Genomic DNA, 27,464 nt, shown 5'->3' with positions numbered 1-27,464 from the left:
AGCAACGAGAAAAACAACCCCTCAGAGGATACCACAATAAACCAATCACTATTTAAACCGATGAGAAAAGAAACCAAACAGAACTTTGATCCTGCTTACGTCATCAACCCACGACCATTTTCAACTAGAGGCGCGAAACGCCCACTATTTCTATGGTAACACTACAGAACGTTACTCACAAAGCAGCAATGGTGTAATAAAGTCACATTTGGGAATGATCTGATGTTATTCCACGAACTCTAAAGATGACACAATCCATAGTGGTTCAAGGTAAGATAGTTTATATCTGCAGTTAGCGTCACGGACTAATATAGCGTTGAACGCGACACAAGTGTCTTCGTTACAGGAGCTGTATAGATAGTAAAGCAAACCGCTGTTTACCTTTCTATGTTTAGTTTCTCAACTATGTGGTAATACATCCGCCTGCCAGTGAGCCTTGAGCTTGTCTCTTCTTACCTCATGTCTGAGTTTTGTGTTGTTTTTGCGCAGTTGGTCAGTGCGGGAATCAGGTGGGATGCAGATTCTGGGACCTCGCGCTCAGAGAACACGCGCACGTCAATCAAGTGAGAACTATGACGTCATGCACTAGCCGCAAATAATACATTTATGATTATAATTTAGCATTTGCACTGATGATTATTTTTTTTTTAAGTTGAGCTGAGTTTTCTTATTGTGCGTGCGTGCAGTGCAGTGCATTCAGAAAGTATTCAGACCCCTTAAATTTTTTTTCACATTTTGTTATCAGAATGAGCTTTATTGCCAAGTATGCTTGTATATACATTCTCCTCTGTCATCAACAAGGCATCTTCTTTTTTTTTTCACCATTCTCTATACATTCTAGAGACTGTTGTATATTAAAATACAAGGAGATCAGCAGTTACAGAAATACTCAAACCAGCCTGTCTGGCACCAACAGTCATGCCATTGTCTAAATCACTGAAATCACATTCTTTCCCCATTCTGTTGGATGATTTGAACTTTAACTGAACCTCCTGACCCATATCTGATGATTTATACATTACATTGCTGCCACACGATTGGCCGATTAGATGAATAAGTAGATGTACAGGTGTACCTAATAAATTGTGCAGGGGGTGTGTGTGTGTGTGTGTGTGTGTGTGTGTGTGTGTATATGTGTATATGTGTGTGTGTATGTATGAATATATATATATATATATATATATATACAGGTGAAACTCGAAAAATTAGAATATCGTGCAAAAGTTCATTAATTTCAGTAATTCAACTTAAAAGGTGAAACTAATATATTATATAGACTCATTACAAGCAAAGTAAGATATTTCAAGCCTTTATTTGATATAATTTTGATGATTATGGCTTACAGCTTATGAAAATCCCAAATTCAGAATCTCAGAAAATTAGAATATTGTGAAAAGGTTCAGTATTGTAGGCTCAAAGTGTCACACTCTAATCAGCTAAACACCTGCAAAGGGTTCCTGAGCCTTTAAATGGTCTCTCAGTCTGGTTCAGTTGAATTCACAATCATGGGGAAGACTGCTGACCTGACAGTTGTGCAGAAAACCATCATTGACACCCTCCACAAGGAGGGAAAGCCTCAAAAGGTAATTTCAAAAGAAGTTGGATGTTCTCAAAGTGCTGTATCAAAGCACATTAATAGAAAGTTAAGTGGAAGGGAAAAGTGTGGAAGAAAAAGGTGCACAAACAGCAGGGATGACCGTAGCCTGGAGAGGATTGTCAGGAAAAGGCCATTCAAATGTGTGGGGGAGCTTCACGAGGAGTGGACTGAGGCTGGAGTTACTGCATCAAGAGCCACCACACACAGACGGGTCCTGGACATGGGCTTCAAATGTCAAACGTCTTACCTCGGCTAAAGAAAAAAAGAACTGGTCTGTTGCTCAGTGGTCCAAAGTCCTCTTTTCTGATGAGAGCAAATTTTGCATCTCATTTGGAAACCAAGGTCCCAGAGTCTGGAGGAAGAATGGAGAGGCACACAATCCAAGATGCTTGAAGTCCAGTGTGAAGTTTCCACAGTCTGTGTTGGTTTGGGGAGCCATGTCATCGGCTGGTGTTGGTCCACTGTGCTTTATTAAGTCCAGAGTCAACGCAGCCATCTACCGGGACATTTTAGAGCACTTCATGCTTCCTTCAGCAGACAAGCTTTATGGAGATGCTGACTTCATTTTCCAGCAGGACTTGGCACCTGCCCACACTGCCAAAAGTACCAAAACCTGGTTCAATGACCATGGTATTACTGTGCTTGATTGGCCAGCAAACTCGCCTGACCTGAACCCCATAGAGAATCTATGGGGCATTGCTAAGAGAAAGATGAGAGACATGAGACCAAACAATGCAGAAGAGCTGAAGGCCGCTTATTGAAGCATCTTGGTCTTCCATAACACCTCAGCAGTGCCACAGGCTGATAGCATCCATGCCACGCCGCATTGAGGCAGTAATTAATGCAAAAGGGGCCCAAACCAAGTACTGAGTACATATGCATGATTATACTTTTCAGAGGGCTGACATTTCTGTATTTAAAATCCTTTTTTTTATTGATTTCATGTAATATTCTAATTTTCTATGATTCTGAATTTGGGGTTTTCATAAGCTGTAAGCCATAATAATCAAAATTATATCAAATAAAGGCTTGAAATATCTTACTTTGCTTGTAATGAGTCTATATAATATATTAGTTTCACCTTTTAAGTTGAATTACTGAAATTAATGAACTTTTGCACGATATTCAAATTTTTCGAGTTTCACCTGTATGTGTATATATATATATATATATTATACACCAATTAGCACTATTATACACTACATAATATTGTGTAGGTCCCCCTTGTGCCAAAACGCCGGCAGCCCGCATCTCAGAATAGCCATCTGAGATTATATTCTTTTTAGCACAATCGTACAGAGCGGTTATCTGAGTTACCGTAGACTTTTTCAGTTCGAACCAGTCTGGCCATTCTCTGTTGACCTCTCTCATCAACAAGGCATTTCCGTCCACAGAACTGCCCCTCACTGGATGTTTTTTGTTTTTGCCACCATTCGGAGTAAATTCTAGAGACTGTTGTGTGTGAAAAATCCCAATTGTGTATCAAGCAGATACGGGTTAGAAGCTTCAGTTAATGTTCACATCAACCATCAGAATATGGAAAAAATTTGATCTCAGTGATTTGGATCGCGGCATGATTGTTGGTGCCATACAGGCTGGTTTGAATATTTCTGTAACTGCTGATCTCCTGGGATTTTCGTGCACAACAGTCTCTAGAATTTTCTTGAGACTGGTGAGCATGAAAATCCCAGGATATTTGTTTCATCAATGGAAATGTAATTTATTAATTATATAATTAATTTGCTTTTGCATTAATGACAAATGGGTGCAAGGAAATTTTGTATTTATTCACTTGAATAGTTATTTTTGAAAACACAAAAATGATCAAAATCAGACCATTTAAAACTGCACTATTGTTTTTAAATATGGAAAAATCAAGCAGGTTGTTGTGGAATGCTTTTTTATATTTGCCGCCCTAAAGGTTATTGCCACATAAATCTGTCTCTGTGTTTTTAATGTTTTTCTCACCCAGCACCTGCTGTGGTCTTCTGATCTAAAAGGCTCTAGCCTTCATGAGTAACTCCATTGCTCAGTCTCTCTGTATTTGTCTCTGCAGAAGGGAGTTTACGATGAGGCCTTAAGCAGCTTTTTTAGAAATGTCGACCCAAGGTAACCTCACTATCTTTCCCTTTACGGTCTGCCTGTCCCTCTCTGTCCATTGCCATTCCACATGCCTCTTCTCATCTCTGATTCATGTAAGTTTACAGTGGCATCTCACATGAGCACTGATGGTGTGTATGGTGCATTTGCAGGAGATCTGGTGGAGCAGACTCTACTGGGGGCAGGATCACAGCTCTGAAGGCCAGGGTGAGCACCATGCTGGGAAATGTATAGATGTTGGGGAATGGAGACAAGTTTGACAGCTGCCATGTTTGCATATGTGGGCAGTTGACATGGCGTGTAATTCTTACTATCATCAAAGAAAATGGCTAGGCTTTTTTTTCTCTTATATTTTCATCTTTAGGCTGGGCAGCTAAGAACACATTTTTGTCTGTAAATATATACAATTATCCATTTAGATTGTTTAAAAAAACAAACAAACAGAATATTCTTCCTAATAAAAAAACTGAAATATCTATCAAAATGAACAATGTGTATAGAAATACAATTTGGATATATTTAAGTAATCTAAATGAAAAAGAATCTACACTATTTGGTCACCAATTTTGAGACTCACAAAATCCATTTATAATTAGGTGATCTGCTAATCAGGACCTCAACTAGAGCTACAGAGAAAATTTTCACACTTGGAATTTGTGAGCAGCATAGTCTAATGACAACTCATAATATATCGTACGACTTGGCTCATATGAAAAGGTATGACTTTTATTCCCATAGACCAACCAATCAATTAACAGAACTTCAAATTGATATAAGACCAGTTTTAATCATCAAACTTTAGCTAGCCTCCTATCCAACACTTTATAATAAGAAAACAAATATTCATTCTATATTTATTATGCAATACAAATGACTGATTTAATAACTTAACTGTGGTAGTTGGTTAACGAAAGTTATTTTCCTATTACAATCATGATTAGGTTTATGTTTGGGTGAGGGTTTAGACTTTTTTGTTAGGGTTTAGGTTAGTGATTAAACTAAAATTCATGATAACATTGGCTTATGTATTGTTCTCTATAGAAGTTAAAGAAGTTACTTTTAGCCCACTCGTACTTACGATTTTGCCATCTCATACTATTATTGCGACTTGTCTTTAGAACGGGTTGGTTGTGCGTGGTTCAGTTATACCTCCACACAAATGTATTTATTACCATTACCTTGAATTGTAGAATTGTAGTTTTTTTACAAGAAATATAATGTCTTTCATTTAGATTAAGTCAGTTTCATTGAGCCACAGAATTTAGTTGGATTAGGACAAATTAATGTACTATGTATAGCAGTTTTAACTCCACTTCATTAGGTTTGTCAAACTTTATTTACTAAGGTTTATTTAATACATTTTCTTATGTTGGACCAACCTAATTTATTTCATTAATCATTGGTAAATGTCAGGTGAGCAAGTGTAAGGACCGTGAAACTGTTGCCCTGTCAATTTAATAGCAACTGCTTATAGAACCAAACAGCCAGTGTTGCCAGTTTAGTGACTTTGTACCCCCTTAGTGAGTAAAAGAGCCAACTAGTGACTAGCCACAATTTTAGTGACTTTTATAGTCTGCTTTAGCAACATTCTTCCATATCTGGTGACACAAAAAACATCTTATCGTGAATGATGTCTCATTTTTCTCTGAGTTCTAGTGTCCTCTGTGTCCTTAAGTAATATGACTGACCTGCATGCCATCAGGAGTTGGATTTATGTGCATATGGATGTTCTATAAATCGAATGACTGGCAAGCTTGCGTGTTGTTGGTATTTGTTGCAACAATCTCAACCTCATTTCATGTGCATGCTCTCCGTTTAGAAAAGAAAGGTCAGCCTACAGCAATAGAAGAGCAATACGAAATTATCAAGCAGGGCAAGAGAGGGAGAAAGAAATGAACCCCTAATCTATAATAAAGTGTAGAGATAAGTGATATGAACAAATAAGGTGTTAATGTCAAAAAGTCATTGTGGCACAAGTAAAACACACTGATGGGTCAACCTCACACAACAGATATGTAAAAAATATATATATTTATATTACATCTCTAAAACAGCTGCACTTGAGGCATACAGATCTATGTTTTAAAATATATAATAATAAAAAAACATCCCCAACACTACACCACTGTCTACCCCCGGTTGCTATTGCTTGGATAACTTTGGACTTTGTTCAATAATGCAGTTTAATTACAAAAAATAAAAATAAATCCCCCACCATCTGAATGTTTGATAAGTTCCATTAGCGATAGCTATATGATTATTAGTTAAATACTAATTGGTAAATCATTAGTTGTTAAAAAACAAACATGTGATTCTACACCTTTAAAGAATTGCTGTAGCTCTTTACGGCAATTAATTTACATACAGTATGTAAATTTGCCGTCTTGTGTAATAAATGATGTCATCACATGATTTAGTTACATTTAGCTACATTTCAGCGAGACTTTGGCGACTCCCCATGAGAAATACTTGGCAACACAGCAAACAGCACTTCAATCAAGTATCTCTTGAAAGTGAATGTCCATCCTCAACCTAATTACAAGCACCATTCTTCATCACAATTGTAAACCCCAGACTCCAGCATAACAGACATTATTTAAATACCAATATAACTGTAACGCTGGGAAGAAAGTTCAGGAGCTGGATCTAGGTGCGGCAACAGAGATTAATGAAAAATAAACAAATGCAAAGAACTGGGAGACACGGGAACAAAGAAAACATCCACAATGGGAAAAAAAAACAAACAGGCAAAAACATCCACGAAGGGCACGGGCAAAACACGGTAGGTCTAGATACATTCAAATACATACATTCAACAACTGACCAAGACTGAACAGAAATCAGGGCATTATATACACAAAGACTAATAAGTAAATAAAACACAGGTGAGGACAATGGAAGACAGCTGGCAGTGATGAGGGCAGGGAATTATGGGAAGTGTAGTCCAAGGGAAACAGATGACAGAGGCAAAACACAGGGCAGACAACAGTGAATCGTGACAATAACAGAACATTAAACATTAACAAATCTCTTCCTATTCGCATTGTGTTCAAAAATGCATAAAATAACACTTTTTCTTCCTATTCAGTCCCAGTTTCATCAATGCTACATTAACACCACTAAAAGTATTAATGTAGTCCAGAGACAAATAGATTAAGTAAACATTCATTTTAATAGAAATTCAAATAGACAGAACACTATAAAATCAAGTTGACAAAATATAAGTAAATTGAACATTCAGCAAATATCTCTTTTATTTTTCTATAATTTTTTGTGTGTGTATTATTAATGAAACTGGACATTTTTATGTCTGTAATGTTTGTTCATTTATTCGGTTCTGTGTGATGCCTCCACATAATAGAAACACTTATGTTATGTTACGTATGTTGGTGTTTAATGATTTGAAGCAATGTGTAAAAATAACTGAAGACCTCAAAATGCCCTGCAATGTGACTGCAGTGTCCTTTGGTGTGAAATACTAAACGGCATCAAAACCTTATATAAACAGCATTTTACTAATTGTATAATCATGGTGAAAGCTGTTTTCCTGACCTTATATTAATTGAGAGATTAAATTGAATATTTATACTTTTAAAACAGCAGGACCATCTAAATGAACTACTGAAGTCAAAAGGTTGATGAAACTATTACTTGTTATAGCATCTAAAACATACATTTTGACCTAAAATCTTGTTGTTTAATTAATGTTCAAGTCCATTTGTAGACTACCCATGTTCATGTCTGCAGGCTGTGTTGGTGGATATGGAGGAGGGAGTCTTGGGCGAGATTCTACAGGGGCCATTGCGTCAGCTCTTCAGCAGCAAGCAACTCATCAGTGATGTCTCTGGTTCAGGGAACAACTGGTGAGAACAACTCTGTTGAGAGTCTGTCACACATACTTGAAACTCTTCCGCTGGGATTTATTTCTATTTTCAGTGGGCGTAGCATTGCTTCTTTTAAAACTGACACGGTACCAACCTGTATCAATTACACATAGTTTTGGAAGGAAAACTGTTGCATGCATGTTTCTGTGACAAGATCCAATTAATTATTCAGGGTGACAGTATTTTCATTTTCAGTCCGAAGCTCATGTCATTTCTTTGAATGGGTGTAATTCCTTTCCCTGCACCGAGCTTTTGTAAAAATAGGAATGGAGCCATCCATGGTATTTGTCTTCGGTGAGTTGATGAATGCAGGTGTAAACATTTTGAATGCTACAGGAAAGGAGTTGTGATCTCCTGAACTCTTCCTAGAATGTTCATCCTCTGGAGACAGTTGGTACCCATTTTTCACTAGTAAGCACTACCTCAGTAAATCAATTCAAATCAATGTTTGGAATGTTGTGATTCACCTCAGAGGTGTTTGGTTTGGTTGATTTCTTAGAACACTTTTAAGCAGAATATTATGAAATCCCTGGATTGGGGAAAATACTTCCGGAACCAAAACAGCTGAAAAAGTGGGTGGGCACTGTTGTCTCATTGCGCTCTCTACCTGTATGTATATTGCATATTATATGATGGTGTTCTAGCAGAAGAATACAGATGTTCCATATATCCATTCGAGGCGCAAGTTCTTCCGTCAAATCTAGGGAAGTAATTTTTTAGACATTTTCTTAATTGATCTCAATTAATCGATTATTCTTTAACAGTAATACTGCAAATCAAACATGGAGGACATGGATATCGGTTGCGTTATAAAGTAGTTCCATGTACAAATGTTTTTATGACCGTACTCAGTTTTTCCAAAATGTTTAAATGTACTTGTTCATTGAACTGTTGTATATAAGCAATATCACACTCGCAATCATGCGAGTCGTAATTACCGTAATTTCCGGACTATAAGCCGCAACTTTTTTCCCACGCTTTGAACCTCGCGGCTTATACAATGACGCGGCTAATATATGGATTTTTCCCGCTTTCAAATTTTATAAAAAAAAAAAACATTCTGTGACGTGCTCAGTTTTTTACGGCGTGAAGCTTTCATTAGACCAATGAAATTGCCGAACGGGTTAAGTTCAAAACAACTTTTTTGTTTACTGTTTAGATTAAATCGAGCACGCTCAAACTTCCCATCATTCTGATTACGGTAGTAATTTTGTCACCCTCACCATGGCAAAGACATGGAGAAACGCATATGATGCTGCTTTCAAGTTGAAGACGATTGATCTGGCTGTTGGAAAAGGAAATAGAGCTGCTGCATGGGAGCTTGGTCTTAATGAGTCGATGATAAGACGTTGGAAACAGCAGCGTGAGGAATTGACTCAGTGCAAAAAGACAACTAAATCTGAGGCTATTCAACTCCGACACCGAAGGAGATGACTTCAGTGGTTTCATGTGCACAGGAGGAGGAAGATAGTGACCAATGACTTTCTTGGTAGGCTACTGTTTACTGCAAATGTTTTATTACAAGCCGTGTGTGGCAGCGGGGGCGTGGTCAAGCGCCCATCCGGGAGAGAAAAGCTGTAAGGGCGCTTACACCTGCGCTAAATTATGTCTAACACCGTGTCTAATTTCAAGTGCCCTGCTTCACGTGTCCTTCTTGGGAAAACTGTCACACGGGCACCAGTGTGACAGTTTTCAGCAGGGCACTTGACGTTCCAGGTAAGGCTTTTAATGGCCACAGCAATGTTTACAATCAATTTTATAAAGTTTTTCAATTCTTCTATGCGCCAACACTAGACTGACGTGTGTCACTCTCTCAGCTCTGTGGCTGCTGCCTTTTTATGCCGCTTTCCCCATGCTTACTGATATTAGACACCGGTGTTAAGACATAATTTAGCTCAGGTGTAAGCGCCCTTACCGCTTTCTCTCCGGACGGGCGCTTGACCACTGCCACACCGTTTCGTTAAGCCTATTTATCTTTGTTACGCGTGTTTCGTTAAAGCCTGAGTAAAGTTAATTTGTTTCAATGTACCGGTAGGCACCTGCGGCTTATAGACAGGTGCGGCTTATTTATGTTTAAAATAATATTTTATTTAAAAATCAGTGGGTGCGGCTTATATTCAGGTGCGCTCAATAGTCCGGAAATTACGGTACTCGTTCTGTAATTACCTACGGCACTCGGCCTGTGGCCTCGTGCCTAGAGCCGAATCACAGCAGTGCTGATGTAGGGCCATATCATACTCTTGCTCGTGTGATATTGCTTATATATATATATATATATATATATATATATATTACACAGATTTTTCTCTTATGGAAAGAAATTGGTACTTTTATTCACCAAAGTGTCATTCAACTGATCACAATGTGTAGTCAGGACATTAATATTGTGAATAATTGATAAGACATGTGAAGCCTTGAGAGGATCGGACGTGTGAATGGCAAGCTGTGCGCATTTTGCTAGTTTTAACACTTTTAATGATATAAACTGGTGAGATTCGATACACTCTGTTTCATAACTGTTCTAGGAGGAGAATATGTCAAAGAATTCAAAATCCTCTGGCTCTGGAGATATTAAAAGAAGCTTACGTGCTCAAGCTAATACCCCCGAGAGGGCCGTGAGCCAGGGAGATGATTTAGTTGCTGACTTTGAGAATCTTGAGGAAGTTGGAGGACATGGAGAACTGTAGCCGGTGGAATAACGTCTGTATTGTTGGAATTCCTGAGGCTGAAGAGGGTCGGGATATGGTGAAATTCCTGGATGGGCTCCTTCCGAATCTGCTCTATATAACAGGCCATAAGCTGGAAACTGAGTGAGCTCACAGGGTTCCGGTGCAGAGACAAGCCACGGAGGGAGACAAGGCACGATCAATTTCGATAGAGATCTTGTGTTAGGCGAGGAGAAAAGGAAAACTTTCTCGGAAAAACCACAGCATTGTCTTGTTCCCAGACTTTGCAAATTCGTCAAGAGTGAAATGTGATTTATTCAAGGAATGCAAGAAACTTGAACATCAACGGAAGTTTGCTTTTGCATTGATATTCCTGGCCAAATTTACAATAGATGCTAAGGGGGGGGTCGTAAAACATTCACATGCCCACAGCACGCGATGTTCTTCATAATATCGATGGAGTAACTAAGTCATTTTGTGTTACTTACGTTGCAGCCTAATGGACCGGCTCACTGATCTATTTGACTGTTTGAGGAAACTGAGCTTTTTTTTTTTTTTTTTTGGTGTTGGCCTAGAAGCTGGAGTTTATTTGGCAGAGTGGCACACCTTTGGAACAGTTTTGTGGATGAATCTACATGCTCTTTGAATTTGTTCTTCCTGTTGGCTAGAGTTTGTTTTATAGATTATCTTTTGCTGTGTAATTCTGTCTCACAAAATTTGTATAGAAACACTGGACTTGAGCTGTCACGGGGGTCCTTGTGTTTAGAGGGATGGACGCCAGCTGGTCAGCACATGTTTTTTTTTTTTCTGTTTGTTTTGTTCCGGGGGATGTTTGGGTTTTAATGGTTGCACCAATGTTGGAATGTGGTCTTTATCATTTGTGTTTGACACACACATTTTTTTTTCTTATGTCAAAATGTTAATATGAGTGGAAAGAAGGAAGGTTATTTCTCTTCTTAAGCGTAATAAATATGACATAGTGTTTCTTCAAGAAATGCACCTTTCTCCGAAGGAAGCGGAGAATGCATCTGGAAAGATATATGGTGGGCATGTTTTTGTACTGCTGTCTTGAGTAAGAGCAGGGGAGTCATTACACTGATAAGTAAACCTAAAATTCAAATGTCTCAAACAGAGTAAAGATAAATTAGGAAGAGTTATTATTGTTTTAGCTGTAATTCAGGGGCAAAATTTTATTTTGGCAAATATTTATGCACCTAACATGGATGATCAGGGCTTTTTTTATAGATCTTGAAGAGATGTTGCAAGCCGCTGGCACGCTTCATTGTGTGTCCTCTGTTGCTGTGGCTTGGGAGCCACTTAAGGTGGTTCTTAGGGGCCGGGGTCATACAGTATGCCTCATTCACCAAAAAATCCAAAGCACAAGAACTCGTAAAATTGGAAGGGAATATTAAAAGCGGCAAATGTCGTCTAAAGGACCGATTGAAATGCAGATGTATACTATTTTGTCGTGGAAGGTGAAGTTTTAGCTATTCAGGGCAAGACAGTCATACTTCGAGTCGGGCTACTTCTGGCTAGATATATAAAACAGAGAGAGTCTTTTCCTACCATTCCCTCAGTGAAATCTGCTGTTGGTGAAATATTTACTTCAGCCATTGATATTAATAATGCTTTTAAAGGATTGTATCTTTATAGTTCCACATCTTTGTCCACTGAAGAGGATATCAGAAACTTTGTGGAACCATTAGAACTTCCTAAACTGACGACTGAAATTATCTTGATTTTGGGATAACCTTGGAGGAGCTTGGCGAGGTAATTAAGGTGTTGCCTACAGGCAAGTCTCCGAAGCCAGATGGCTTTCCCGCTGAGTTTTTTTTAGATCTTGCGCTACAGAACTAGCTCCACTTTTGCTAGAAGTTTATACGGAATCATTAAAAAATGGAAAGCTTCCCCAAACCCTGACGCAAGCCCAGATCAGTCTGATTTTTAAAAAGATCCAAGCGAGTGTAAGAGTAACCATCCAATTTCCCTTATACAGCTAGATGTTAAAATATTGTCAAAAATCTCTTATACATATAGATCAGGTGGGGTTTATTTGGGGCCGTAACTCTTCTGATAACATTAGGCGTTTCATCGATATCGTATGGTCTGTGGCAAATGATCAGACTCCTGTCGTTGCCATCTCACTTGATGCCAAAAAGGCGTTTGATATGGTAGAATGGGAATATCTTTTTAAGATTTTTGAAATGTATGGGTTCGGGAATACCTTTTTTGGGTGGATTAAGTTACTTTATAGATACCCGGTACCGGTGTTTCAAATTAATGGTATTTTAAAAGTATTTTATTCCCAGCAAATTTGTGTGATTTAGTTAGAGTTAATTTTGACCCTTTTAATAAAAAGATTTTTGACTGTTGTGGGCTTCATTTATATATATATATATACAGGTGAAACTCGAAAAATTAGAATATCGTGCAAAAGTTCATTAATTTCAGTAATTCAACTTAAAAGGTGAAACTAATATATTATATAGACTCATTACAAGCAAAGTAAGATATTTCAAGCCTTTATTTGATATAATTTTGATGATTATGGCTTACAGCTTATGAAAACCCCAAATTCAGAATCTCAGAAAATTAGAATATTGTGAAAAGGTTCAGTATTGTAGGCTCAAAGTGTCACACTCTAATCAGCTAAACACCTGCAAAGGGTTCCTGAGCCTTTAAATGGTCTCTCAGTCTGGTTCAGTTGAATTCACAATCATGGGGAAGACTGCTGACCTGACAGAAAACCATCATTGACACCCTCCACAAGGAGGAAAAGCCTCAAAAGGTAATTGCAAAAGAGGTTGGATGTTCTCAAAGTGCTGTATCAAAGCACATTAATAGAAAGTTAAGTGGAAGGGAAAAGTGTGGAAGAAAAAGGTGCACAAGCAGCAGGGATGACCGTAGCCTGGAGAGGATTGTCAGGAAAAGGCCATTCAAATGTGTGGGGAGCCTCACAAGGAGTGGACTGAGGCTGGAGTTACTGCATCAAGAGCCACCACACACAGACGGGTCCTGGACATGGGCTTCAAATGTCAAACGTCTTACCTGGGCTAAAGAAAAAAGAACTGGTCTGTTGCTCAGTGGTCCAAAGTCCTTTTTTCTGATGAGAGCAAATTTTGCATCTCATTTGGAAACCAAGGTCCCAGAGTCTGGAGGAAGAATGGAGAGGCACACAATCCAAGATGCTTGAAGTCCAGTGTGAAGTTTCCACAGTCTGTGTTGGTTTGGGGAGCCATGTCATCGGCTGGTGTTGGTCCACTGTGCTTTATTAAGTCCAGAGTCAACGCAGCCGTCTACCGGACATTTTAGAGCACTTCATGCTTCCTTCAGCAGACAAGCTTTATGGAGATGCTGACTTCATTTTCCAGCAGGACTTGGCACCTGCCCACACTGCCAAAAGTACCAAAACCTGGTTCAATGACCATGGTATTACTGTGCTTGATTGGCCAGCAAACTCGCTTGACCTGAACCCCATAGAGAATCTATGGGGCATTGCCAAGAGAAAGATGAGAGACATGAGACCAAACAATGCAGAAGAGCTGAAGGCCGCTATTGAAGCATCTTGGTCTTCCATAACACCTCAGCAGTGCCACAGGCTGATAGCATCCATGCCACGCCGCATTGAGGCAGTAATTAATGCAAAAGGGGCCCAAACCAAGTACTGAGTACATATACATGATTATACTTTTCAGAGGGCCAACATTTCTGTATTTAAAATCCTTTTTTTTTATTGATTTCATGTAATATTCTAATTTTCTGAGATTCTGAATTTGGGGTTTTCATAAGCTGTAAGCCATAATCATCAAAATTATATCAAATAAAGGCTTGAAATATCTTACTTTGCTTGTAATGAGTCTATATAATATATTAGTTTCACCTTTTAAGTTGAATTACTGAAATTAATGAACTTTTGAACTATATTCGAATTTTTCGAGTTTCACCTGAATATCTATGATTGGGAAGGTTAATGGTATTAAAATTAATCGTATTCCAAAATTAAATTACCTGTTGCAATCTCTTCCTATAGATGTCCCTCTCTCTCATTTCAAGCAATTTGATAGCAGAGCGAAGTCCTTCATTTGGAATGTAAACGTTACATAGGCCGATTGACAAAGGTGGGCTAGGCCTACACAAGATTTTGTTTTACTATTATGCATTCGGTCAGACATTTGGTTCATTGGTTGCTTCTACCTGAGAGAGCCCCTCCCTGGTTTTGTATTGAACAGGAAGTTCTTGCCCCTATTTTGCCATTGCAAAGCCTTTCTATTAAACTAACCGAAGAACTAAATTACACCCTGTTATCTAGGATTTGCACTCGATAGTGTTTAATTTGGACATTTATTTAAATGTAGCCTCGAGCATATGGCTGAACCCAAAATTATGTATTAATAAGTCCCCTTTCTGCTGGTCAGAGTGGATTGTGAGGGAGGTTAATACGTTCAGAGACCAGTATGAGAGTGGAGTGTTGAGTTCCTTTTGAAAATATGGTACAATAATTTTTACAGCTGCACCACCTGCTCTTTTCTATCCTCTATACTATTTTTGAAAGTAACATACACCCCTAAAGCAGTAGATACTCTGGGAGTGGTGATTGTTGCTTTTGGAAAAGGTCATGAGGCATCACTGTATTACTCCCTGCTATTTCAGAATCTGTGGAACGGAGCTTTGGCTTCTCAATATTATAGGAGAAAGATTTAAACTTTGTATTGGAGGAGGGAGTGTGGGCTAGGATTCTAAAAAATTAGGGGATCGATGTCAGATGGTGCGGCCTCATTTTGAGAGTGGTGCATGGAGATGGACAGGTTTGTGACATATGAGGAGATGTCTTATAGAAGGCTGGGCAATACGAGCTTATATGGGCATGATAAAAAAAAATGTGTGTGCGTGCTTGTGCTTATCACTTTGTGGGGGACCAAATGTCCCCATAAGGATAGCAAACCCCCAAATTATTTGTCGTTGGGGGACAATTTGTTGTTGTTTTTTTTAATATTTCTAAATATTTATGACCAATGGGTTGCGTGTTTGTGTCGGGTGGAGGGATGTTTTGGGGGGTAATTTTAAATAATTGTATTCCGCATTTTCTATGTTTATTTAATTTGTTGAATGAAATCAATAAAAATTGTATTGTAAATCATAAAATAAAAAAAATTCACAACTTCTTGAACTACTTCAAAAGAGTTCTCATCAAAAAATCCTCCATGTGCAGCAATGACCGCTTTGTAGATCCTTGGCATTCTAGTTGTCAGTTTGTCGAGATACTCGGGTGACATTTCACCCCACACTCCCTGTAGCACTTACCATAGATGTGTCTTGTCAGGCAATTCTCACATACCTTACAGTCTAGCTGATCCCACAACAGCTCAAGGGGGTTGAGATCCATAAAACTCTTTTCCAATTATCTGTTGTCCAATGTCTGTGTTTCTTTGCCCACTCTAACCATTTATTTTTGTTTTTCTGTTTCAAAAGTGGCAAAAGTCCTATGTTTCAGTTTAGGAGCCCTTAGTCATGTTTTAGTCTGGAGCCCATTATGAAGGCAGTTTCGTAGATTTGGAGATTTTTAATTAAGGGGGCAAATACTTTTTCACACATGCCCAGTTGGCATTGGATAAATTTTTTACTTCGATAAATGACATAATCATTCAAAAACTGCATTTTGTGTTTACTCAGATTACTTTTGTTTTATGTTATATTTTGTTTTAATTTTTTTAACGATTTAGTATGAGATATACACAAAAACAGACGAAATCAGGATGGGGCATGTACTTTTTCACATCACTGTTTGAGTTCATTAAAAAAAGTTGTGGATCATGGTTATAGTTCAGTCCTTTTGACTTATTTTTATATTTGAAATTAAGTCCAATCATAACGAGCTGCATAAACACAGTACATAACATACAGCTTTTCTAGTGATGGTGAGATCCCAGCTGAATGAGCCTTCGTGCATTCCCGGCCTTGTCGATGTTATACATTGCCATTTTTCTTAATGGGAATTGCTTTGGTTATTCATTCATGCAGACAGTATTTGAGCTGTTCCTGTAAGCTGTTGTATGAACAGGACAATTCAACAGTGACATGTTTTGGTATATGGTGGTCAATCACAAATACTGTAGCTATGGTGGCTGTCAAGCTTAGATCAGCTTATCCTAGTCCTTAAGTCTACATAACAACATGCATTTCAAAACTCCACTTCAAAACTCGTTTCTATACATGGATAAGACCAAACCTGTTAGCTCATGTGACCAATTGGCAGGTTTTTGACAGATGTTTACTGTTCAGCCCAATGAAAATGGTTTGTAAAGAACACGGGAACACCTTGTCAAGAAAAAAATGGATTTCTAAGATGCCCCCACTCCCCCTCCCTTAAGACTGCTTGTTACTATTCCTCATATACCTCAGAAGCACCTGACAGCCTCCAGGCACTTTGCTGAAATTCAGACTTTATGATTTTGAGTGTTTAAGTGGCTTGTCATGTATCAGCACTCATGGTTGATTGCTTTGGTTCAGGGTGAAATGACACCAGCCAGTTTTAAAGGAATAGTTCACCCAAAAATGAAAATTCTGTCATCATTTACTCTCCCTTATTTTGTTCATAACCCTTATGACTTTCTTTTTTGCAGCGCAACACAAAATAGGTTCAGACAACTTTGATTGTATAGAAAAAAATATGCAAAGTAAATGGTGACTGAGGAAAACGTTTTTGTGTTGCACAGAAGACAGTCATATACAGGTTTTGAATGAGTCAATGATGACAGAATTATAATCTTTGGGTGAAATATCCCTTTAACCTATGACTAAAGAGAAGTCAGACTCAAGAAAATAAGTGGGACCACCTTTAAATCATTTTTGTTTAGCTCTGTTCCAAAACCTAGTGATCTGCCTACCCAGACAGCATTTTAACATCAGGTTAACAGCAGGTTAGCAGGCATCATACAGTAGATGTGCTCCACAGTCCTGATGCAAAGGCTATTCCAAACACTAGGCTGCAAGTTTAGAGTTCTATTTTTGCATTTGTGTTATCATAGTACATCAAGGTCTTTTACGTTAAAACAGAAAAATAAATTTTGATCCCTAATTAAATGATTCCTTTTATAATTAATTAGAATATTGTTTTAAGTTTATTTCAATTAACCAACTGATTTTTGTTTGTTTGGTGTCTGATCTTCAGGGCTGTCGGGCACCACACATACGGCTCGGCCTATAGAGAGCAGATTGTGGATCAGGTCCGCAGGGCTGCAGAACACTGCGATTGCCTTCAATGCTTTTTTCTCATTCACTCCATGGGAGGAGGTGAGCTTCTATCCTGCACTCCCATGATCTCAATCAATTTATTATACAGTTCAATTAACAGGCTGTTTTTTCTGTTAGCACAGTTGTGCCAACGGTGCAAAAGTTTACTTGCCGTTTCTAAATATATTACTATTTATCATAAATCTTTTTTTTCTTTTTTCAAAAAACAAATATCAACAAAGAAAATGATTAATTAATCAAAATAATTGTAATTTGCAATAACAGCTTAAAATGTTAAAGCTAGGGATGAGAATTGTAAGAAATGTAACAATTCCTGTTCCGATTCCTTAATGGTCCCATTAATGATTGTTACTTTTGAGGAAGGAATGCTCAAATATTTAGTAGTGAGTCAATTGTGACTTCGTGCCCATTTACGTCACAACTAGGCTAAGTTGTAATGTTCGTATAGCTGGCGCAACAGGCCCCAGAACACATTTGAAGAACAATAGAAAAATGTCTTAGCTCAGTAGGTCCTTAAAATGCAAGTGAATGGAGATTTGTCTTTTGAAGCCTCATGAATCACAGACACTCAATGTAAACGTCATCCATACGACTCCAGCGGTTAAATTAATGTCTTCTAAAGTGATTCGATTGCTTTTGGTGCAAAAGATATCAATATTTAACTACTTTTTAACTGTAAATTGTCGTTTCCAGTAAGCTTTAGAATCCAGGAGAGGGCGATCACGTGGTCTCTCGTGTGATTGTTGCCATGATACAGAGGTAATCTCACGTTCTCCACTCGATTGAGGCATCCAGGATGAGCACACAAATGCACCATTGTGAGTAAAGAAACAGATCTAAACCAAAATCAACAAAGCTTCTGTACAGTGTTCCTCCTCCTCACTTGTAAACAACGCTGTTCTTCTATGTGTTTTGCACGTGCCTCAGTTCTCGTGTATCTCACGTGCCAACGAGATAACATCACACTTGCTGACCAGAAGCGATGATTTAGAGTTAAAAAGTACTTAAATATTTATCTTTTTTACAACAAAAGGGATTGTGGTGCTTTAGAAGACATTCATTGAACGTATGGATGACGTTTACGCTGACTATCTGTTATTTTTGGAGTTTTAAATGTCAAATCACCATTCACTTGCATTTTAAGGACCTACTGAGCGGAGAGATTTTTCACATTTTCTTCAAATGTGTTCTGGTGAAAAAGGGGTGAGTCATGAGGGTGAGTAAATAATGAGAGCATTTTCATTTTTGGGTGAACTGTCACTTAAAGTAAAACTTTACATAACACAATGACATTTCTTCGTTCATTTAGAAATGGACATGATAAAAGACATTATTTTCAGATTAATTCAGTATCTGCTCCAACTGGTGCTTTTGATTCAGACTGCAAAAAAGGGCTTATAAGTGTCACTAGTTCGGAAACCAGATAACACTGGTAGTGCTGTGTGTTTCACGCTGTAGATTCAGTAGGGGGCAGAGCTGCTACTGAATATTGCTGCAGGAAACACTGAATTATTTTACCATTTGGCAAAAAATTGCATGATCAGGAACCTGTAAATGGTTCTGGTATTTCTATTTTAAGTTGTAATTTTTTTAAAGGAACTGGTTCAGAAAAAGGACCTGTTCTCGTTTCCCAACCGTAGTTACAGCAATAATGTAACTCTGACTGACTGCGTGACTTCAAAAGACTTCACTTCTAAACTTTTGCTGGAAAATGACAGCATGCAGTGCAAAACATTACTGATTTGTTTTAAAGTTTAACACATTTTAACTGATGCTTCCAAGACTAACATTTAGAAGTCTACAAGACAGGCCGTTCCTGCAATTTTGACCGAACTTTGCCTATGACAGCTAGCTAGATAACGTTATGCTGGTGACATATAAGAACATAAGCACTGGCCTTATTTTTTATAAATCTTATTGTTGAGCCTTTTTATTTGTGTACTTAGGGACAGGATCGGGTTTAGGTACATTTGTGTTGAAGCTTCTAGAAGAGGAGTTCCCAGAGGTCTATCGGATAGTTACCTCTGTCTACCCGATGGCAGAAGATGATGTCATCACCTCTCCTTACAACAGTGTCCTGGCCATGAAAGAACTCACCGAGCATGCAGACTGTGTCCTGCCTGTCGATAACCAGGTATGCCTTTCCATTTAAAGCAGCAGTTCACCCAAAAATTACAATTGTGATCATTTATTCACCCTTATGTCACTCCAAACACATTTGACAAAATTCCAATTCTTTCTTCTGTAAAACACAAAAAGTAAATTTTTGGCAGTAGTTGTCTTGTAGCCAATCGCAGTGCACCAAGTTTGAATGAGATGCTTCCACTGTATTAAATGAATTAAGATCAGTGTGCACATTCTGCTTAAAATCTTCTATTTTGTTCCACGGTAGAAAGAATATCATTGAGATTGAGTGACATGAGGGTGCATTATGATGACAGAATTTCCATTTTTGAGTGGATTCTGCTTTTAAAGGCAAGTGAATACTGTGTCAGGATTAGGCAATCAATTATTCTTTCTCTTTGCATTTTCTTTTGAAGTCTCTGGTGGATATTGTTAGTAAGATACAGCATATGTCCCACACTGGCAAACTTGGCAGTGTCATCAAGAAGGAATCAACCATAATTTCTGGGCAGGGAGGGATGGTGAAGGTCGAGAAGCCCTTTGATGCCATGAACAACATTGTGGCCAACCTACTTCTTAATATTACCAGGTACCAGATATTTTTAGATGTATTGGTTGCTTTACATTTCATGAAAGTGAAATTAACCCATTAAAAAAAGGTAATAATAATGCCTATTTATAATCATTAAGGCTAATTGAAATTATACATGTTTTAAACCTGAAACTAAGATGTACTAAATGCAAAAAGTGTTCAAAACAGAGTTCTTAACTGTAAAAGTAAACAAATCTGCAAGATTGTACAGCTGGCTCAATGAGCTGAGTTGAGCTGAGCTGTGGTCAATTAAATACAGAGAAACATCAATGAAAGGTTTGACACATCTTCTGCCCTCTACACACATTATAATCAAGAAGTGTCTCTCATTGAAACCGAAGTAGACATGTTATTGAAGGAACAGTGGAATTTTTGTTACCCTGCAGTGATCAACATACAGTATCTTACGGAGTCATATTAATTTAAAATCTTATAGCATATTAGATTATATGGTATACCATTACAAAACCAGTACATTTTGAATTGGTACATTATAGGGTCAAACCAAATGTCCTTGAAATATGCCTTCAAATCAAGATACACAAGTTTTTACTGGGCACTATGGTGTTGATAATGTCAATTGAGATAAATGTAGGTTCAGTGTAATAAAAAAGTACTCTGTTGCCACGCAAAGGCAAAACGGAATAACTACTTGTACATATTTAGTCACAATTGAGTTATGACAGAAATTGTTTTTTTAGACTTGATCTGTCCTGTAACGGGTTTGGCTCAACTTGGCTCAGATTCAGAGAAAAAAGAATGGGAAAACTGACCAATCCATATTGGACTGGCCAACCAAATTATCAAGTATTGACTAGATTCTTTGGTATTGACTTGGTACCAAAGTACTGGTACTTTTGACATGCTTACTTAAATATTTATTTCCAGTGTGACTTCTTTATGGCATGTGGTGTGTTGCAACTAGCTTTAGTGCTTAAGCCAACCTCAGTTCAACACTTGTATCTTAAATAATGTCCATATTCACACTGTGTGAGGTGATGGTAAAACATTCATACCGGAAAGTATTCACGGCGCACAGAAACATTTCTGGAGCATTGAAGGTCCCAATGAGCACAGTGGCCTCCATCATCCGTAAATGTAAGAAGTTTGGAACCACCAGGACTCTTCCTAGAGCTGGCTGCCCTAGTCAGGGAGGTGACCAAGAACCCAATGATCACTCTGACAGAGCTCAAGCTTTTCTCTGTGGAGAGAGGAGAACCTTCCAGAAGAACAACCATCTCTGCAGCACTCCACCAATCAGGCCTGTATGGTAGAGTGGCCAGACAGAAGCCACTCCTCTGTAAAAGGCACATGACAGCCCGCCTTGAGTTTGCCAAAAGGCACCAGAAGGACTCTCAGACCGTGAGAAACAAAATTTTCTGGTCTGATGAAACAAATATTTAACTCTTTGGCCTGAATGGAAGGGTCATGTCTGGAGGAAACCAGGCACCGCTCATCATCTGGCCAATACCTTCCCTACAGTGAAGCATGGTGGTGGCAGCATCATGCTGTGGGGATGTTTTTCAGCTGCAGGAACTGGGAGACTAGTCAGGATAGAGGGAAAGATGAATGCAGCAATGTACAGAGACCTCCTTGATGAAAGAGCGCTCTGGACCTCAGACTGGGGTGAAGGTTCATCTTCCAACAGCACAACGACCCTAAACACACAGCCAAGATAACAAAGGAGTAGCTACGGGACAACTCTGTGAATGGTTTTTGAGTTGCCTAGCCAGAGCCCAGACTTGAACTCGACTGAACATCTCTGGAGAGATCTGAAAATGGCTGTGCACCGACGCTCCCCATCTAACCTGATGGAGATTGAGAGGTCCTGCAAAGAAGAATGGGAGAAACTTCCTAAAAACAGGTGTGCCAAGCTTGTGTCATCATACACAAAACGACTTGAGGCTGTAATTGGTGCCAAAGGTGCTTCAACAAAGTATTGAGCAAAGGCTGTGAAAACTTTTGTACTTGTGATTTAAATTTTTGTTTTTGTTTTTTTGAATTTGCAAAGATTTCAAACAAACTTTTTCACATTATCATTATGGGGTATTGTTTGTAGAATTTTAAGGAAAATAATGAATTTCATCAATTTTGTAATAAGGCTGTAACATAACAAAATGTGAAAAATTGAAGCGCTGTGAATACTTTCCAGATGCACTGTATATTAGTAATGTGCTGTCTTCGCTGACGTTCACCATTATTTACAATTGTTTTGTCAGACCAGCCACAGATCAAATTACAGTTGAATTCAGAAGTTTACATACACCTTAGCCAAATATATTTAAACTCTGTTTTTCACAATTCCTGACAGTTAATCGTAGAAAACATTCCCTTTCTTAGGTCAGTTAGGATCACTATTTTAAGAATGTGAAATGTCAGAATAATAGCTGAGAGAATGATTTCTTTCTTTCATCACACACCCAGTGGGTCAGAAGTTTACATACACTGTTAGTATTTGGTAGCATTGTCTTTAAGTCGTTTAACTTTTTGATCTTTCAGCAAAGATGTTCAGATTTGATTTCTTCTCTTGCAGCTCAGCACGGTTCGAGGGCTCTCTCAACATGGACCTAAATGAGATAGCCATGAACCTGGTGCCTTTCCCACAGTTACACTACCTGGTGTCCAGTCTCACTCCCCTCTACACACTCGCAGATGTCAACATACAACCACGCAGGTTTACACCCAGTTTTTCCTCATATAATGTTATAACAGCCCTACAAATTTCAATATACTTGCTTGTCATTAGTTTTGTTTGCTGAAGCAAGACACATCCAGTCTAGATCTTAAAGCTTCTTCTTATGAGCTGATGAGTTAAATCAAGCTAGACAGTGCTGGGGTACTCAAGGAGCAGGACTGACAACCACTGTTCTAGTGTGTCATCTGTCTATGGAGTTGTTATTGTTCTCTGTGCTACAGGCTCAATCAGATGTTCTCAGATGCATTCAGTAAGGACCATCAGCTGATCAGAGCTGACCCCAAACACAACCTGTATCTGGCCTGTGCTCTCATGGTGCGAGGGAATGTTCAGCTGTCTGATCTGCGCGGGAACATTGAACGGTTCATATCCTCTGCCTTTCTCACATATTTTCATCAATCACTTTCTATTTTCCCAGCCTAATCTCTGAACCTTGTTCCAAACCTTACTGAGCTGCGTACATAGGCAGCTATCTTTTAAGGCAGCATCCCAACCCAAATACTCACCATCTTGGCTAAAATGATGTTTGTTGCAGTGCATTCTGGCATTGCCTAATACATGTGGTTGCTGCCTTCTGAATTCAGTCAAAACAATGTTGTTGTTTTTTTTGCTGTCTATGTAAGCAGCGTACTTGATTTTAGAACAGATGCTAAATTCAGAATAGCACACTACCGTACTACATACTATTTCTGCCATTTAAAGATACGGTTCCAAATGTATCCAGCTTCTATGTCACTCTTTTTTTTTTTTTTTTATAATCCATGACATGATCCTTAAATAATCCATGATCATTTTATTTGATTTTAAAGGGATGGTTCTCTCAAAAAAGAAAATTATCATTTACTCACCCTCATGTCATCCCAGATGTGTATGGCTTTCTTTCTTTACCAGAACACAAACAAATATTTTTTGAAGAATATCTCAGTTCTGTAGGTCTATACTAGGGTTGGGCGATGTCCCCTAAATTGGCAGTTGACGATGTTGACAGTAAAACATCGCGATGGACGATGATATCGTCGGTGGGGGTGGGGGGTTTAATATAATTTCATATAATTTTCAAAAATTATATGAAAAATTATTATTTTGTTATTTTACTAACCCAACTAATGACTCGTCGGCGCTTTATCAGTAGGTTGCACGACACGTGAAGCATTTTTTTTTTTACTTTCACTTAAGAAGAATTGTGCACTTTTTATTTTAAAATATCTCTTTACATAAATACTATTTTCCACTTAAAAACTATAATTTCGTTATTTTACTCACTGATGAGCAAAAGGTCGAGGCAGAAATGACCATGTACCTGCAGGAAATGGCCATTGATGGGGAAGAGGACCCGCTGACTTGGTGGAAAACGAACGACAAAAGGTTTCCGTTCATGGCAAGATTAGCACGGAAATATCTGTGCATATGTGCTACCAGTACTCCATCAGAGCTGGTCTTCAGCACAGCGGGTAGTGTAGTTACTCCAATCCGCAGCTTATTAAAACCAGATAAAGTGAATATGTTGGTATTTCTGGCCAGAAACATCGAAATTTAAACATGGTCTGTGGTGAAAGATATTAGACTTCTTTACGCATTTTTCGCCATCCGCTATGGAGCTATTCGATTTTGCATATTATTTTTTAAATGTTCATTTGTGTAGTTCATATGACCACTTTACAATATTTCAATAACATAATTTATTTTGTAGCCTGTGCTGAAGTTAATTGTGCTGCTAATTATAAGTGAAATGTTAATGCCGAGTTTCGGTCTGAGTGTTGTTCCCGTTTTCTTGTTCTTTATTTGTTGTTCTTCTATGTTTTAATAAATGTGTGTTATTCATATTCACCTTGTTTCTTTCATTTGATTTGACATTATGGATTTATGGCCAAGGAAATTTTTCTTTAAAAGTATTAACCAGACGAAAGTTATTTGACGTTCAGCTGGTCTGGGTTTATCTTAAACTGCCGCTTCAGTGTATACAAGAGCTATGTGACAATGAGCAAGATTTTCTGAGACACTACAACTACTAATAATTAATTAATAAAGGCTATTTTCTTGTAGCCTACAACATAAAATATTTTAATCTAAATGTACAGTGTAAGACATGTAAAAAAAGACAAGAAGCTAACAATGTCAAGATCAATATTTGTGTAGCCTGCCTGACACGGTATTTTCACAGACTAACACGTCACGTCTCTGGCATATACTACAGTATTTAAAATAGCATATATGCATTAGTTATATTCTCAATTTAATTTACAGAGCAATCCCTGCAAAGTTTTTAGGTTAACTATAGAAGAGACTAGGATTAGTGAGTCACACTAGCAAGACTCGCAAAAGGGGGCGTGGCATCACGATGGTGGCTCTACATTGTGATGTTGGTCAGCCATCGTCCATCGGCACAACCCTAGTCTATACAATGCAAGTAAATGGGTATCAGACCTTTTGTAGCTCCAAAAATCACATAAAGGAAACATAGAGGTAATCCATAAGACTCCAGTGGTTAAATATAAATCTTCAGAAGCAATATAATCGGTGTGGGTGAGAAACACCCTAAACCTTTTTTACTCTAAATCTCCACTTTCACTTTAACATCTGAAAGACACATGTGGTGAGTGACTCTTTAGTTTTACTTTCACATCTGAAAGTGATAGTGGAGGTTTAGAGTAAAAAAGGACATAAATATTGTTCTGTTTTTCACCCACACATATTATATCGCTTCAGAAGATATGGATTTAAACACTTAAAACACTATGGATTACTTTAATGTTTCCTTTATGTGCTTTTTAGAGCTAAAAAGGTCTGATCAATTTTATTTGTGTTCTGCTGAAGAAAGAAAGTCATACACATCTGGGATAGCATGAGGGGTGAGTAAATGATATGAGAATTTTCATTTTGGGTGAACTATCCCTTAAGTTTCCATATAAAGTCTCTGAATTTTCTGTTTTTTTTAGGCTAAGGCCCACGCTGCCATTTGTCCCATGGAATCAGGAAGGATGGAAGACCAGCCTGTGTTCTGTCCCTCCTGTTGGTCACACCCACTCCCTGCTGGCCCTGGCCAACAACACTTGTGTCAAGTCCACATTTAGTGAACTACGGGAGCGTTTTGTGAAGCTCTACCGCAGGAAGGTGTGTGCCAAAACTGTCCAAAAGTTTTCAGTGCGTTCAGACGCTAAGTGAGCATACATGCATTGACCGAAAAATGTTTGGACACTTAAGCCACTCTTAAACTTGCATGAATGTCTTTGCATGAAATATCAAAATATCAGTTTGATAGTGTTTGTTGTGCATCTCCCAGGCTCACCTGCATCACTATCTCTCAGTGGATGGCATGGAGTCAGCTGGATTCAGTGAGGCGCTGTCATCTCTCTCAGATCTTATCGAGGACTACACGCACCTGGAAAGCCCTATCATGCCCAATGCCCCTAGACTTACCATTGCAACCTGACTTGAAACTAAAATGAATATGGCTATGAAAGCAGCTTTTTGCGAGAAAGTGGCGTTCCTGCTTGCATGCACCTTATAAGCAGCTTACCCTTTACTCCCATATACATACGACTCCGTCAGTAAGCAGCTTTCTTCACAGCCATGTAATTACCCCGTGATGCTTGGGTAAATGACAAACAACATGGCATGCATTTGCTTCACTTTATTTCCACATATTCCAGAGTTGTTGCAGTGTTTGATTCCTTGTTCTATTGCGACCTGCAGCGAAATTGCGCTGCAATAATGGGGTTTCCCTCTCACATAAAACTCTGGGATTCCCCCAATATAGAAGCGCATGTTCACGAATGTGTGGGGCAGGCGATATTTTATATTGGTATGTATAAATGGCTTGTAGTTTGTATGTGTATGTGCATTTCCCTCTGTACTCCCAGAAATGTTAAATACTTTCCACTGTGTTGATTGCAATGCAGTGTTCCAGTCATTGTAAAATTAGAAAAATTCCTTAATGTCCTGGAAATTAATAATTTATCCTGGGAAATTATTAGTTATTAATATTAGCGTAATACAACTGTTTGCTTGTGTCACTGGCAAGGTTACATGTATTGATGTAGTGCAATTTTTTTTTTTTTCATTCCAACCCTGCTGTAGTGTTAAATACAAAACCATTCGAGTTGTACATTTAAAGACAACGACGATACTCGAACTAAAGATTTTCGATTTTTGGAAATTGTTTCACACCAAGGTGGTAGCGTGGTGATGCAGCCTTTACACCTCGGTATGTAAATTAAATGTAAATTATAGATTTTCAATCATTCAACATTGTAGTCTTATACATCACTGAATACAGTCATAAAAATTGCATTAGCTATCAAATGTGGAATGTCATGGAATTTGACATGTTTGGGATGAAAATGCATAATTTCATTAGAATCTCAATATGTTCTAGTGTGATTATTTGCACATTCTGCTTGTGCCTCCTGTTCAAATAAATGTGTGAAGCCGGTCGCTCGTATGCTGAAAACACCTTATCGTGAGCATCACACGTGCTCTAGATGTGTGTCGTTGATGACCGTGAGCAGAATGCTCTGAGGTGTGTAGCACATATACTGTATATACACTCAGTGAT

General features: G+C 38.3%; 1 protein-coding gene across 1 annotated transcript; it reads left to right on the top strand.

Annotated features, from left to right (window-relative positions):
* The first annotated feature begins 132 nt into the window (after positions 1-132).
* Positions 133-27,261, top strand: tube1 (tubulin, epsilon 1). The gene is made up of 12 exons (XM_052099012.1): positions 133-270; positions 490-563; positions 3,654-3,706; positions 3,850-3,904; positions 7,445-7,560; positions 17,416-17,537; positions 19,445-19,632; positions 20,039-20,211; positions 22,748-22,888; positions 23,131-23,271; positions 25,846-26,020; positions 26,190-27,261. Exons 1-12 carry the CDS (start codon positions 246-248, stop codon positions 26,337-26,339), a joined length of 1,413 nt encoding a protein of 470 aa, XP_051954972.1. The 5' UTR covers positions 133-245; the 3' UTR covers positions 26,340-27,261.
* Positions 27,262-27,464: the final 203 nt, after the last annotated feature.

This window comes from Xyrauchen texanus, chromosome 30 (assembly GCF_025860055.1).
Source record: "Xyrauchen texanus isolate HMW12.3.18 chromosome 30, RBS_HiC_50CHRs, whole genome shotgun sequence".
NCBI lineage: Eukaryota > Metazoa > Chordata > Actinopteri > Cypriniformes > Catostomidae > Xyrauchen > Xyrauchen texanus.
The sequence above is the reverse complement of the archived record's forward strand: the minus strand, read 5'-3'. Positions and strand labels throughout refer to the sequence as shown.

Coding starts and splice junctions, on each gene's coding strand:
- tube1 (XM_052099012.1), top strand. CDS start 246: ATGACACAATCCATAGTGGTTCAAG. Junction 3,905..7,444: donor TCACAGCTCTGAAGGCCAGG/GTGAGCACCATG, acceptor TCATGTCTGCAG/GCTGTGTTGGTGGATATGGA. Junction 7,561..17,415: donor TCTGGTTCAGGGAACAACTG/GTGAGAACAACT, acceptor TCTGATCTTCAG/GGCTGTCGGGCACCACACAT.